The sequence below is a fragment of the Centroberyx affinis genome, unplaced genomic scaffold (genome assembly GCF_046629955.1).
Source record: "Centroberyx affinis isolate AG114_WGS23_722 - 3 ecotype Tasmania unplaced genomic scaffold, CSIRO-AGI_Caff_v1 ptg002074l_1, whole genome shotgun sequence".
In the NCBI taxonomy this organism is placed as follows: Eukaryota; Metazoa; Chordata; class Actinopteri; order Beryciformes; family Berycidae; genus Centroberyx; species Centroberyx affinis.
The window spans coordinates 107,651-123,116 of record NW_027280404.1 but is presented as its reverse complement, the minus strand read 5'-3'; the positions used below and the strand labels follow the sequence as shown (position 1 = coordinate 123,116).

The following is a 15,466-nucleotide window of genomic DNA, read 5'->3' as shown; positions in this document are numbered from 1 at the left end:
GGGCATGAGACTGACTCAAAACCAAGCACTTTATTGAGAAACTCATATTCAGATGTACGCTGGGAACTGAGGGGAATGGGAGCTGGTGTATGTTTTCTCCTAAATGTGAAATAAAAGCATTGTTTTTGCTTTATATTTATTATAAAAGCAGCTGTAAGCATTTTAAATGGACGTGCTCATACATTCATTTGTCCAGCAGAGGGCTGTTGGTTACTCAATAACTACCAACAGTAGCAGAATTTCCTTAAAGATTTTTCCTTAAAGAGAAAGATTTCCTTAAAATGGTGAAGACAGTACTATCAAATGTTGCATTAACAATTCTTCTCATATGTGTCAGTGTCATTTGAACCAAGCACACTAATCTGCAAGTTAGCAAATACATTCATTGATTTAGCTGACATGATTCTCATTCTGTGCAGTGTGCATAATCAACTCTTTTAGGAATGTCATGAACTCCACAATACAATTTACCCAGTATTTCTTTATAATAATGACTTCTTTTGCACACACACGTCTTGAAAGAAAAAGTCCTGCAAGATCCACAAGCTGGCTCCACATGTGATAACCACCTTTTCATCTTTATTTTGCATACCAATCATGTGGTATTTTAACTAATTTTGTCACTCTTTATACGTGACAATTTAATTTATTTTTCAATTTTTTAATAATTTTAAACTATCCAGAAAATATATTTTGCTCTTGGTCTGTCAAGAATAGGCCACATGTCAGACACTGAGCCCTGTCCTTGGACCTGTGACTGGGCCAAAGTATTTAAACTATTCATTAGACATGGAGGCCATTTAACCCTGCCAGCAGGCCTTAAATGGAGCACTCACTCATCTCTGGCTGGATTTACACACTCCGCTCAAATCGGTTTTGTTTTGTTGTTTTTTTTTAACCTGTACAATAGAGATGTGATATTTTTTTAATTATTTTTTTTGGGCATTTTTTTGCCTTTTATTGGAGAGCTGAAATGGAGAGACACAGGAAAGCTTGGGGCAGAGACAGAGGGGGATGAAATGCAACAAAGGTCCTGGGCTGGATTCAAACTCACAACACTGTGGTTATATGGCATGAGCCACCAGGACGGACCCAGATGTGATATTTTGAATGATCTCTGAACTTGGAAAAGAAACACAAGGAGAATCAGATTATTCCCATTTTAGACAGCAATGAAAATATCTAATCTGTGCCGTATATAAAGGCAAACAATTCAGATTTGAGCTGACGGTGTAAATAAATTCTCTGTGGTCTTCTAACCTCAGCCATGTACCATGGATGTCTGATTCGTAACCTCTGATAACTGCATGGCCATATCCAGTGTCCCAATATCTGATTCTGCTCTTCCATGCACTTATTGGACACCGAGCTCACCTGTCAGTCACCCGCTCATTTAGCTGCGTGACTGGAGGTCGCATGGTGGATAGTTGTGTCGTCTGGTTGGTTTAGCATTATCAACCTTCACTTAAATGAACTGATGATCACTCAAAATCTTTTTAAGAGTCTTTTTTGAAGATTATATTTAAATTTAAGATCTGTGTAATGTAAGATTTGTCAATCAACATCAAGCATGAGTGCCGTGTCTAAATCATTTAAACCAACAAGTCATCAAGCTCATAATACCACTGACATTAAATTACAGTGCCAGACAATCAGATCCAATTCCATTGATGCTCATGATCAATTCATGGCAAGTAAGCATTAAGTATTCATTCCACAGTTATTTGAGATCCAAAGAATGAAGTAAGCCCCTATGCTTTTTTTTTTCATTACCAAACAAGGATTGCAATCAGATTATTTAATGAAGACTGAGGAGACTCGTCAGATGAGACAAGTGAAGCCTCCACTTCATCCGTCCACAGGAGGTTTTGGAAACCCGTCATAATCTGCCTCGCTCTTCCTTATCCAGGTAACACCAACCCCCTGATGCCCGCTGCTTCACCCTGCCGCTGGAGTTGTGTTTTGGCTCCCTTCCAGTCTCCCGCCATGTTGGTACATTGTGGCGGAAAACTGAGCCATGACGGCTCGGTTCTACATTACCGGATATCTCACTGTCGGTTGTAGTACGGTGGGCATCTCTTATTCACTAACGTTAATGAAGGGAAGAGTGACACGTCACAGCATCACAGGCACTGATTTGACTACTTGGACGGTGTCCAGTTTTGCCGTAGAGACCAAAGGTCGCCGCTGAGCCTCAGTGTGAATTAATGAGAAACAAGGCTATTAAAAGAGAGATCTCTGATGCATCGAGCGCTGCAGGATGGTGGAACCCTTTTTAGTTAATGACCCCATGAAATACTTCCTGGATTTGATGTTGGGGCAGGACATGCAGTGAGGGATCATTCAAAAGTCTAAACCAATGGAGTATGAGTGAAAGGCATTTTATTTGGTGGGAGGGGTGTGGAGGGGTGGGATTGTTAAAAAATCGTATGCTTTTATTGGTTAGAAATGTATATTTACGCCTTCTAGTGCAGCATGAGGTCACCATGAAAGATACTGTGTTTTCCAGGAAGTAAAAGTACTGGGAGTTCATTTCACAGGGACTTTAATGGATCTAATGAATAAATGTATCCAAGCCTGCTCTAAGTATAGAGTCTAAGTATATCAATAGGGTTGGCAAGGGAGTGGAGGGTGGAGTGCTGAAAGGTGTCAGGAGGCGGAGGGGATGTCCAGGAGAGTGAGGAGGAGGAGGAGGAGGAGGAACAAGAGGAGGAGCTGAAGGAGGCGGATGTGGAAAGCTCCATCCCAGAGGAGTTAGCTTGTCTTTCAGGGTAGCATCCACATAATTCCTGTAAGTGTGTTGCTCTTTGTGTTAGCTGCATAGCATCTCCTGTTTCCCTGTATTATTCAGCAGGTCAGATCTGACATTTGACCATAACCACACATGTGGTAACCACAGCAACAAGGAGGGCTGCAGTGGTCTGCGTCCCGGTGGCTCCACCCGGTTAATGTGCACTCTACATGCATGGGTTCTGGTCCTGGTCCAGTCTGCGCTGGTCTTCCCTTTGTCCTCACTTTCACTTGACTATACTGTCACAAACTCTAATGAAAAGCTTGTAAGCTTGTACTGACTTGTCCTGTTCCAAAAAACCTCTTATTTAAATTAGAGGTGAGCTGGGGTAACACCTCTCTTCCTCTCTCTCCTGTGTTCACTCTGCGCCGCTCTGTTTATGGTTCTCACAGAACACAATATACAGTATTGAAATACAGTGACCATACCATTGTGGCAGCTTGTTTCACTTTTCACTCAGGGTTACTTAAGCTTTCATTCAACTTTAATGGGATCTGACCTTTATGTCTGTATTTGTTCTCTGGTATCTCCTTTCTAGGTCACCTTTGAATGATGGCAACTGTCAAACTGTCAGTCTTCAGTGTCAAAGCTGTTTCCTTGCATACTCACTTCCATGATAGAAGAAGTTTGCCGTCATATAAGTTCATCAAACATGAGCATTACAACATGTGATATCATACGTGTTCTTGCTGTACCAGTAATAGGCCAATTAGCATTTTGATTGACAAGTCCATTGTGTGTTTTCATTGTCTGATAGATTGTCTTTTTCTCCTTGGCTTCAGATTATCATCTGTCAGACTCTTTCTTTGGCGGTCGTCAAGGAGCCCAGCCTTTGAACAGCCCAAACATAGGCGCACCTGTTGCTGCGTGTGTGTGGGTTTGTGTGTGTGTGTGTGTGTGTCTGTGTGTGTGTGTGTGTGTATGTGTGTGTGGTGTTAGTGAGTGAGTGAGTGAGTGTGTGTGTGTTGCTCAGCTGTTTGAGACAATACCTTCACAGGCGTATCTGCTGCTCCTTCATCTGAGAGACCAAAGGATGGAGAGGAGGAAGGGACTGAAGTGAACAGAAGAATAAGAAGAGGGATAAATTAAAACTAAAACACAACGCAGCAGAATGCCTCCCAAGAAGAAAAATGATGTTGCAGTTAGGATAGATGATGGTGAGAAGGATTTTCTCTGCTATTGTGCTGGGAGGATTTTCTTTTCTTTTCAGTTTTTTTCCTACAGTGGATTTATTCTCTGCTTTGACCACCAACTAAATATTCACCAGCTTTCATTGCTTACCTGCATTCTGTGGTGTTTTGCAATTGTTTGAATGAACCAGATTAACACAGATCATGGCTTGATAATAGGTGATGGACCTCTACAAGTGGGAAGAATTATCCTCCCTAATTTGTGTGTGTGTTTTTCCATCCATTTTCCAGTTGGGATGGAGGTTGATGCTGAGGTCGACAGTGGCAGTGAAGGTAAGTTTCCTTTTTATCAGTGAGATACAGTGTGAATGATGTGGGTGTCACTCTTTAATCTCTTGCATATTTGTCCGTGTGATGGAGCAGTAATCTTTTACTGTCTGCCTTGTCTCTCTTCTATATCTCTTCTTAGCACTTTTTTCTACATTTTCCTCACACTTTGCCTTTCTTCCATGTTCACTCATTGGAATATTGTCAGGCCGTTTTGGCTCTGACATTTGCACTCTTTATTATTGGTTGTTTGCATTTTTGTGATGTAGGAATTTAAGCTAACTGTTGCACTCATTTTAAATCACTCTGGATTAGAGTGTCGACCAATTGCCTAAAATTTAAATGTAGTGTAAATGTATTGTGTGTGTGTTTGTGTGTGTGTGTAAAATAAAATGGGTATATATATGTGTGTGTCTCAGATGAGGCCAGAAGGAGAGCTAAAAACAGGAGGGCCAAACCACCTCCACGCAAAAGCAGAAGGGTCAGTGATGATGAGGAGGAGGAAGAGGATGAGGATGAGGTGCCGAGGAAGAGAGGACGAAAGAAGAAGGCCAAGTCCCACGACAGCGATGAAGATGAGGAGGAGGAAGATAACCGGAGTGTGAAGAGCAAAGCTTCGAAAGTCTCCAACAAAAAGAAGAGGGCTGTCAAGGAGGAGAGCGAGGAGGAGAGCGAGGAGGAGCGAGGGAAGAAGAAAAAAGGAGGGAAAGTGGCGACCAAAAAGGAGAAAGAGGAGCAGAACAAGGAGAAGAAGGGAGATGCTAAAGGGAAAGGAGGAAAGGATAAAGGCAATGAGAAGGACAAGAAAAAGAAGAGTGGGAAGTTCAGCAGGTGCAGTATTCTCTGAGAGCCGTTTCTCACCTGTACGCTCCACACACCCACATGAGCTTTTCCTCCACTCAGCCTCATGTAGGAGGGAGGACTGCTGGCAGACTTTGGGCTAATATGAAGCTACATGGCATATATTCAGGAAGATGAAACATTCAACACTAAATTTACACTTGTCTACCTGAATATATGGTATTTATATCTGGTTGCTTTTAAATGTAGGAGGCAATGTTCAGTCAAGCTGTTAGATGGGAGATGGGAGCTGTTAATGTACTAGGAAATGATCCTGAGAGATTACTGTAAAACTTCTAATAGTGGCCCAGGCCTTTATTTGTATCGACAGCCAAAATGAGCAGGCAGTTATTAGAAGAAGTCTATTATCAGAGACGCACTTTTAATTAATCAGCATTAGAAAGCTGATTAATTAATTCAAAGCTGATTTATGTGTACTGTGAACACAAACCTATGGTAAAATATTTTTTTAATTTGTATCTGCATGTCTCATAACACAAAGACAGACAATACCTGTGCCAAACAGATTGCAAGATGCATTGTAATTATAATTTCTATATGAAGCTGGAATATCGAAAGAAACACAGGATTAGTAATTTACTGGACCCAGTGTTTATTAGTGAGAGGCTTTTATTTGCTTGAATATGACGACCTCCCAAGCTACTTTAAGAGACAGGCTACTGTGAGACTGGACATTTATTAGAAGTTTTACGGTAGGTATAGAATTGAGTTATGGTGAACAAGGCTGGATGGTGCAGATTTTTGGCTGCTCTGATGATGTGGTGTCAGATTCTTGTTGGTGCGTATAAGGTCATGTTTTCGGTCTCATTCATTCATTCATTCATTCATTTATTCACTGCTGCCATAAAAACTAAGAAAACAAAACATCCTGTGATGCAATGGAGCTTCATAGAAAGTGCTTGGTGCTTAGTTGCATTCGAGTAGCCAATCTAGTGACATGAAAGAAGGTTGTTTACCCTCGGTGAAAAGTTTTTTAATCTGGTATGGCAAAGTCATTGCATCTAATGTCATTTGTCACCAAATTTTTGAAACCTGCCTATATCAACTAAATTACAGGGAACAAGTGGAGTGATGACTGATAATTGGTTATTATTTGGACAATGTGATTATTATGTCGGTCACCAAACTATCTTGCACCAATGCACAAAGAATGAGGGGAAAATTGGTCCTGAATGCTGCCATGATGTGAATGTTTTTAGATACGTCTTCCAAATAGATCTGTTGATTTTTGCTTGATGGCATGAGCCATATCTTGCCATATCTAATTAACACTCATGTTAGCAAACATGGTATCATAGATGAAAATGAACGCAAAACTGACAACCTGAGAAAACAAGCTTTTTCACTGATCTTAAATAGGAGTACAGGTTTAATGAGTTGAGATTCAATGAGTTGTCTCTTCATCACAGGCAGATAAATGAGAGAAGTAAAGTGAGGTTTTATATCCACCAAGCTTGGCTGCTGTAACATCCTGACCAAGCCACATGGCACATGACAGCTCTCTCCCTGTGGCAGCTCCTCTTCCTCCGGGTCTGATGAAGATTCTCTGTCGGAGGGAGAGATGGCCGCCCTGAAGGAGGAGGTAGAGGAGAAGAAGAAACTGATTGCGACCTTAAGGAACAAACCCTGGCGCATGAAGAGGAGACTCGTACTCCTTAAGTAAAACAACAAACCAACAAAATGGCCAACCTTCCCCCACATCCTCTGCCTGTTTGCTTGTAGTTCATTTCTGAATCTGGTTTTGAGGTTATTGCTTGCTGTGTTTTGTTCTCTCTGCCTGTTGCTCTTAACTGCAAAATTTGTTTATCCTTACCAGTATTTTACTCATTGCTTATTTGCTTTTTGCTCATTGATTATTGCTTACCAGTAATTTGCTTATTGCTTACCATCACTCATGTCATGTACATGTGATGCCTGCCATGCATTATTAAAGCTTTTTCACTGCTGCTTTGCCTGTTTGATATTCCTCTTTCTCAGTGCTGTGATCTACATGCTGAAAACTACTTTGGTGCAACACAAAGTAGACAATTATGAAACTGAAACTTGTTTGGACTTGGTTTCCCAAATCACCATTGCAAATCAATGTCTGCTTTTGGGAAACTGGACCTTAGAAGAAATAAGGATAATCTGATAATAATAATATTTGCTGACACAAGTAAAACTTTGGATTGCAGCTCATTCCTGGAAGCATGCCAGGGCTAGTCAGACTGTTCTTATGATAAATTTAATACCACACATTGACAATAGCAATCATTTCATTCAGTTCGGTCAATTCTATATTGTGTTAGCACATGAAGCCTGGTTGTGATCTAAACATCTCACGAAATGTAACATCGTCTTCAGAGATGACAGCCATGAGTTGGGGTTAATCAGTGTTTCTCACAAGCACTGGTATTGACCACTACACACACACACACACACTCTCTCTCTCTCACACACACACACACACACACACACACACACACACAGGGCTGGCTGTAGTTCAAGCTGCTGGACATCTTCACTCAGTGTTGGAACAGAGTAAACACAGCAGTAAGCTTTCCTTGTCAGAGCCAAGGTTGGAAGTTGGCATTAGAATGTGTGTGCACATGTGTGTGTGTGTTTGTGTATGTGGGTGTGTACGTTTCTCTATGTACAGATCAGTGTAAGCAAAGGCTCTAGGCAGGGAACAAGATAGGTGAGACGCCTTGACTTTTTCATGAGCCTGACACTGTTTAATGCATGCCGTTGTGGCTGATTGGCCCGCTGCTTGCCGACTCATTCTGCTCAATGCTCTTTCCATGTGCTGTTTATCATCAATCAGACAGCAATCCCAGGCTTGCCTTCTTTATTCCTCGTTTTATTACACCAAGCAATTCAAAGCTTCAGAGTTCCAGTTCCTTTCTCTATCACTGGGTGATGGTGCTTCTTTTCCTCTCTGGTTGGTCAAACAGGGAAGCCCAGGCGTTTGTTGAGAAGTTTGAAGGAGCTCTTGGAAAGGAAAAGGCAGGAAGCTCTATGCATACAAAGTCATGATGGCCAAGGTAACATGCCAACTTTGTTCACACTTCATACAAAGATATTACATCACTGAAAATGATACTATGAATGCAGGAACTGGGGCAATTACACAGTTTTTACCTACTTTTTTTTTTTTTCAGAAACTAATAAAGTTTAAACGTGACTTTGAGAACTTCAAAACAGCCTGCATACCCTGGGAGAGGAAGATTAAGGAAGTAGAAAGTTGGTACCACTATGACATTATGGCTCTGACGCACATTTGATTGAAATTAGTGATTGACTGGGTCATGTTGCTTACGAGCTGCCCTAATTGTGTTAGTATATCTGTAAGTTATGTTGTGTTTTGTCCCGTTCATAGGTCACTTCGGGTCGTCTGTGGCATCCTACTTTATTTTTCTAAGGTGGATGTATGGTCTGAATCTGGTCCTGTTTGGGTTCATGTTTGGACTAGTGGTGCTGCCAGAGGTACAGCCTTTCTCATAACGCATGCTGGCAAGTGATATCTGATGTAACAGACATTGTGCATGCTATCAGTTACCCATACATCTGTATAATAGCCTTCTCCTTTTCCACCACCCTCCTCCTCTGTCTTTAGGTTCTCATGGGTCTTCCTTATGGCTCAATTCCCAGGAAGACTGTTCCCAGACCAGAGCAGGACAGAGCCATGGATTTCTCTGTGCTCTTTGACTTTGGTGTGAGGAACTAAGCTTCATTCTTTAAACATTCAGCCTCAACTCATTTCAACAGAATACCTGCATAAAATCAATGTGCTTTATGTTGTTATATTGGTAAATTAAGTTTATAAGTCAAAATGACTTATTTCACTTAGTTACTTTACATATTTCATATATATATATACAATATATGTAATAAATTTATGATGTATGACCAACACAGCTATTTGTACAGTAGTAAGGGTGTGTTATTTCCATTGCTTTAAGTATGAATATTAATTTGTATGCCTCACCAACAGGGATACTGCAAGTACTCTTTTTTGTTTTATGGGTACTATAACGACGAGCGAACCATCGGGCTGCTGCAGTTCAGACTCCCTCTGTCGTACCTGCTGGTGGGCGTCGGCATCTTCGGATACAGCCTGATGGTTGTCATTAGAACGTATGCAAGACACACACACACGCAGGCACAGACATATGGCCTTCCTCTCCTCTCTTTCCCTCTTTCTCTCTACTGTCTCTGTGTCTCTCCTCAGGATGGCTCGTAACTCAAATGAAGGAGGGGATGGGGCGGAGGAGGGAGAGTTCACCTTCAGCTGGAAGATGTTCACCAGCTGGGATTACCTGATAGGAAACCCTGAGACTGCAGACAATAAGTTTGCCTCCATTACTACTAGCTTCAAGGTTAGCAGGTGTGTGTGTGTGTGTCTGCATTTGTGTGTTTGGAGAATGAGAATGGCAGCTGACAAGTTTGAGGGCAGCAGTAGCATAGAGCAGTGGTTCTTAATCTGGGGGTTGAGGGGGGGGTTAGGGTTGATAATTTCAGGGGGTCCTGAGTTGATTTATGTGCTAGGAAACAAACACATTTCTACTATACAAATGTATTATCATATATATTTTTCTGCATTTTTCTTGTGAAATACTTAATCAGTTACTTAGTCAGCCTGTATGCCTCCTTTGATATAATGGAACAACTTAAAAAGGGGAAATCATTCTTTGCAACCACTGGCCTAGAGGTTAGAGAAGTGGACTTGTGACAGGAAGGTCACTGGTAAAATATAGGTGGGGCAAAGGAATGAGTAATGCCAGGACAGGGATTTTAAAATCAGGTATATATGAATTTGAATGAAACATGAAACATGAAAAGAGACTACTGCCTCTTCAGTGCATTAATTGGTGCATTTTTCCCTGCTGCAGGAATCCATTGTGGACGAACAGGAGAACCAGAAGGATGAGAACATCCACCTTCGTCGGTTCCTCAGGGTTCTGGCCAACCTCTTAATCCTGTGCAGCCTCGGAGGCAGCGGATACCTCATCTACTTTGTGGTGAAACGATCTCAGGAGTTCGCTGAGATGGATGAGGATGAGCTCTCCTGGTTTGAAAAGAATGAGGCAGGTTGAGATTAACCTTTCACTGTTTTGGAATTTGTTTACGCTATAAGGATGAACTACAAGTCATTCCCATGTGTGTATTAGCTATGATCATGTTTTATTTGTTGTAATCCCCTGCGCTTGTACAAGTAACCCAATACACAATCATGGAGGAAATGACAGAAAATGGGGCAAGGTGTGGGTTTGCATGCAAGACAATGGAAACTGAAGAGACAGTGACAGATTAAATGAGAGTGATTTCATTACAGGATAGAGTGTCCCTCTTTGTAAGAACAGAGATTTGCAACACTCCCTCTTTCCTCTACATGTATCAGGTGGAGTTTGTGATGTCTCTGCTGGGCCTGGTGTGTCCTCCTCTGTTTGAGACCATTGCTGAGCTGGAGGAATATCACCCTCGAATTGCCCTCAAGTGGCAGCTGGGACGCATCTTCGCCCTCTTCCTGGGAAACCTCTACACCTTCCTCTTCGCCCTGTTCGATGAGGTCAATGCCAAGGTAGGGGAGGTGTTGTATTGATGTGTGTATGGTGTGGTGTGTGGATGGTTGTGTTTATGCATATCTGGGTTCACTTCCATACAGAAAAAAAGTGCTAAAATCGTGTATATTTCCATTGTGAATACCCTGTACGCTTATATATTTTCCTTTCTTCAGCTGGAGAGAGAGAAGTCAATTAAGAACGCCACTATCTGGGCTTTGAATGAGTACTATGCCAACTACAGCGCCACCTACAACACCACAGACATTCCTCCTCCTGATGTCCACCCTGCCGACGCCATCAGAGGGCCCTGCTGGGAGACTGCAGTGGGAATAGTCAGTAGGCCAATTATGTAGCGCTGGCCCACAAAGATACCAAAGATATGCATAAAGGAACAGGTCATCCGTCTGGTTACCAGCTATCATATTTTGTAATTTATCGAACTTATCTTGTAGGATTTTTCTATTAAATTTCTAAAAGTATTTAGGTATGGTACAAGCCCTATAAATGTGGTGTCGCTATCACATTTTCAGCATCTCTGGGACCCCATGTTTTAACATATGTAAATCAAGTCACTGGGCTAATCAAGGACAAGAAACCAAAATGTACGATTTTGTATGTATGTGTTCTTATTTCTTGTGCCTGTTTTCTTCCACTGCGTAGGAATTTGTGAAGCTGATTGTGTCGGACATCCAGGTGACCTACTTGACCATCCTGATTGGTGACTTCCTGCGTGCTGTCATCGTCCGCTTCCTTAACTACTGCTGGTGCTGGGACCTGGAGGCTGGATTTGTGAGTGCTCAGTGTGTGTGTGTGTGCGCGTGTGTGTGTCGGGGTCCATGCATGTCTGTGTCAGTGTCTCAGTGTGTGTCCTCGTATAGCACATGTTTGAGGGTGTGTGTGTTTATGTTTGCATGGTTAAATGAATTAATGGTCAAATAGTTTCTTTGCGCACCTATTCCACACAACATAATTTGTATGTGTTGTACAGTATAGTTGGCTATATAAACGACTCAGTAAGTGTGAATGTCTGTGCACACAATATATCCACGTGTGTATATGCATCATGCGGTTGTATGTGTATGTACAGTATGTGTATCAGTATAATGAATGTTCAGATGTGTCATCGTGTTGTGGCAGTACGCCATTCTGCGATTATTGAATACTATGTGAGTACAGTGCAGATCATGTTGAATCCAAGTCAACCTGATACCATACAATGACATCTGGCAAGACAGGTAATCCCTAACATTCAGCGAAACTAGATACTGCAATGAGAACTTAATTACCGAGGTGTGTGTGTGTGTGGGGGGGGTGTATACAGAGAGAGAGAGAGAGAGGGAGAGAGGGAGAGAGAGAGAGAAGGGCAGATGCAAAGTGAGATTGACCTAGTTTGTTTTAACTCAGCACAATATGTTGATGATGTGGTTGTGTTTATGATTCCAGCCATCATACGGAGAGTTTGACATCAGTGGAAATGTGCTTGGCCTCATCTTCAATCAAGGCATGATATGGTGAATTACTCCACACCTGCATGTGACATTATTTTCTCTCTATCTGTTTCTGTCTAACTTTAAACATGTAGTATGTATTTGAGATACACTGGTGATTGAACGGGCATATGAACGTGCCTGTGCTGTGAAAGATTAAGTTGAGTTAAATTTCTCAAACTTGTCTGTCTTCTCCATCTCCATTGTGCCTATTTAACACAGTAGTATAGACTGTCTTCAAAAGTTTGTTTTAAGTGTAAATGGAATCTGGACTGTGAGATTATATCCAGTAATTTTAACTCTATATATTGTACATAAAGGAATTTTAGAAGTCTTAAAATAATGGTTTATAGTGGTTACACATTATGATAATGGCACTATTCAATCTACAGTCTTTAAATTGGATTTTATTGTTTGTTTAACGACACAATCTATTGATTTTGGAGGCAAAGTGTTGCATAAGTAACTGAAAGTAATCACATTACCTTACTACATTTGAGTATTGAGTGGATGATTACAATTTGATGGAGGTTAATCACTAATCTGGTTACATTTTTAAAATAACTTTCCTAACCCTGCTACGACCCTCTTGTCCATCAGGATGGGGGCGTTTTATGCCCCAGGTCTGGTGGGTCTGAACGTTTTGCGTCTCCTGACCTCCATGTACTACCAGTGCTGGGCGGTGATGAGCTGCAACGTGCCCCACGAGAGAGTCTTCAAGGCCTCGCGCTCCAACAACTTCTACATGGGCCTGCTGCTGCTCGTGCTCTTCCTCAGCCTGCTGCCTGTAGTCTACACTATCATGACTTTGTCCCCCTCCTTCGACTGCGGGCCCTTCAGGTGCGTACGAGAGGTAGACCGCATACAGAGGCACAAATACACTCATGGACAGACAGTTACACACAAACACATCTAGGTTTAACACACACACAGACACACACTTAATCCGGAAGTCTCTCACTTCAACATGTGCCATTTGGTGGACACTTTTATCCAAAGAACATTTTTAGCATGCATGGCTCCAGTGAGAATCAAATGTGAATTCAAACCACTTGACACATGTTGGTTTTCATATGTGGAGTTTTTTTTTTCATGTTGTATTCTGACATCAGACTTCCGGATTATGTGTGTGTGTGAAACCTGGATGTGTTTGTGTGTAACTGTCTGTCCATCTGACCTGTGCTTCTGACGGGCCGTGTTAGCGCCATGTTCTACCTGTTAAGCTATACAGGACCAGATCAGATATAGCATATATTTGATCCATGTCTTTCTGTCCTCCAGTGGCAGAGAGAAGATGTACGAGGTGGTGATGGAGACTATAGAAAGGGATCTACCGTCTTTCATAGGGAACATTTTCACCTATGCCACCAACCCTGGACTCATCATGCCTGCTGTTCTTCTCATGGTGTAAGAATCCATTTAAAATGACTGTTGCTGTAAATTTTGGTTCAGAATTACTGCTGGTGTAGAATTCTAAAAGTCAGAAGTACAGTGTCACTCCATTTGAAGAGGTGGGACATAAACCTTTAAATGGGCATAACATGTAACACTAGAAAGGCCAAGCCACATTCAGTTGGTTATTTTCAATTTTAGGGTCAGGATTAGGGTTGAAGTATCTCAGCTTTTAAAATGTCCTTCCATGACCTTTCCAGACCCACTTTCTGTAAAAACCAGCAATTTTAGATTTTATATTAGTTCTAATCTGTTTATGTTCTTCAGTTGACCGTTTGTTGGCCTTCTCTTAGAAAATCCAACGACCTTTGTAGTGTTCAAGTGTTTTAAGCATGATTGTAGTCCAGGCCTGGTACTCAATGCAAGGGAACTCATACACAGATGATTTAACACTGCAATTGGTTACACATAAGAGACTTAAAATGTTTACATGTATAACAGGCTGGCACTCTACTACCTGAATGCCGTGTCGAAGGGATACCAACAAGCCAACCTGGATCTTAAGAAGAAGATGCAGATGGTTAGTATGAGCTTCTCCTGTTCTCTTTTCTTTTTCTCCTCTCCTTTGCTCAAAATGTAACCAAACCAACTTCTGCCTGGGTGCTGATGGACACTGTAGGCTCGCGACGAGGAGAAGAACCGTAGGAACAACAAGGACAGCACCAACCAAGTGATGAAAGACTTGGAGGACCTGCTGCCAAACAAGTCTCTGATACCTCCTCCCACTGAAGAGGAGCCACCCACACCTGGTACACACACAAAACACACACACGCACACACACACTCTATTATGTGCACCTGCTATCAGTAAATTTGCATCTGACTGTCCGCTTTGTTGCTCCCCATCTCTCGTCTCAGATGTCGTAAGTGAGAAGGGCAAGTCTCCCAAAATGAAGCCAGGTGCAGCAGCCAATGGGAAAGGGGTTAATCTGCAAAAGGACGTGTCATTGGCTGCCTCGAACCCCAGAGGTGCAGTGACCCGTGCCCCGGGACCAAGAGGGCCTCCTGGAAACGCCAGGGGTCCTTCTCCTGGGCAGGGGAGAGGCAGGGGTCGGGGCGGGCCTCCGCCAAGGCGATAGGAGTCCGGATTCATGGATCAAAATCTAGACAATACCTACAATACATCCACAACAACTACTGTATATAGGCATGACCACTGCTTTGCTTGCCTGGAACTGAAGGAGGGTGACATCCCATAATTTCCTCAGTCAGAAATTGTAATGTATTGGGACTTTATGACATTATTATTGAGGTCAATAGACACAAAACTGATTGTGCCTTCTGGTGTCTGTATGCAAGATCAATGACGTCTTTATTACACTAAAAATGTCAAAAATTATCACACAGCAGCATGTTATAATACAGATATGGTAGCTAGGGCATCATCAAGTTTTCTGCATTTAAATGATCGGAGAGGCAATTATTGGTTATCAATATGGGAAGGGCCTTTTATTGATTTCATTCGGAAATCACTTGCACTGTAAATAGTTTGTAAAATGTCTTTCTATTTTATTTTTTGTATGACACCTAATAAAATAAATCAGATATAACATGTCTGCTTTGCATTACAGGCATCAAGGTGCTCCTTCAATTCTCAACTCTGAATGTACAAAAAACACACATTCCCTATGCTAACACATGACAGCCAGTTCTACTATAGAGCACATACTGTACATTAAACTGTTTATGTAATATGTCTGAGATAGTACACTATAAGAATATAGATGAATGGAAGTCAGCATTTCCATATTAATATCAAGAGATAAAACATTCATATGAAATAAAAAAAAAGAAAGGAATAAATGTTCATGGAAAACATCTGGGTGTCATATGACAATTCCCAAAAAAAAGTCTGTGGAGCAGCTGATGTCGTGG

The 15,466-nt window shown here is 41.8% G+C and overlaps 1 protein-coding gene across 1 annotated transcript; it reads left to right on the top strand.

The window, feature by feature from the left end:
- The first annotated feature begins 3,902 nt into the window (after positions 1 to 3,902).
- tmc2b (transmembrane channel-like 2b) lies at positions 3,903 to 14,670 on the top strand. The gene is given in 21 exon segments (XM_071531408.1): positions 3,903 to 3,948; positions 4,213 to 4,254; positions 4,668 to 5,079; positions 6,625 to 6,768; positions 8,043 to 8,083; positions 8,086 to 8,132; positions 8,250 to 8,331; positions 8,468 to 8,574; positions 8,705 to 8,803; positions 9,083 to 9,225; positions 9,320 to 9,467; positions 9,981 to 10,175; positions 10,490 to 10,669; positions 10,826 to 10,984; positions 11,313 to 11,441; positions 12,096 to 12,163; positions 12,740 to 12,979; positions 13,421 to 13,546; positions 14,033 to 14,111; positions 14,211 to 14,340; positions 14,450 to 14,670. Coding segments are annotated over 21 exon segments (2,838 nt in total).
- Positions 14,671 to 15,466: the final 796 nt, after the last annotated feature.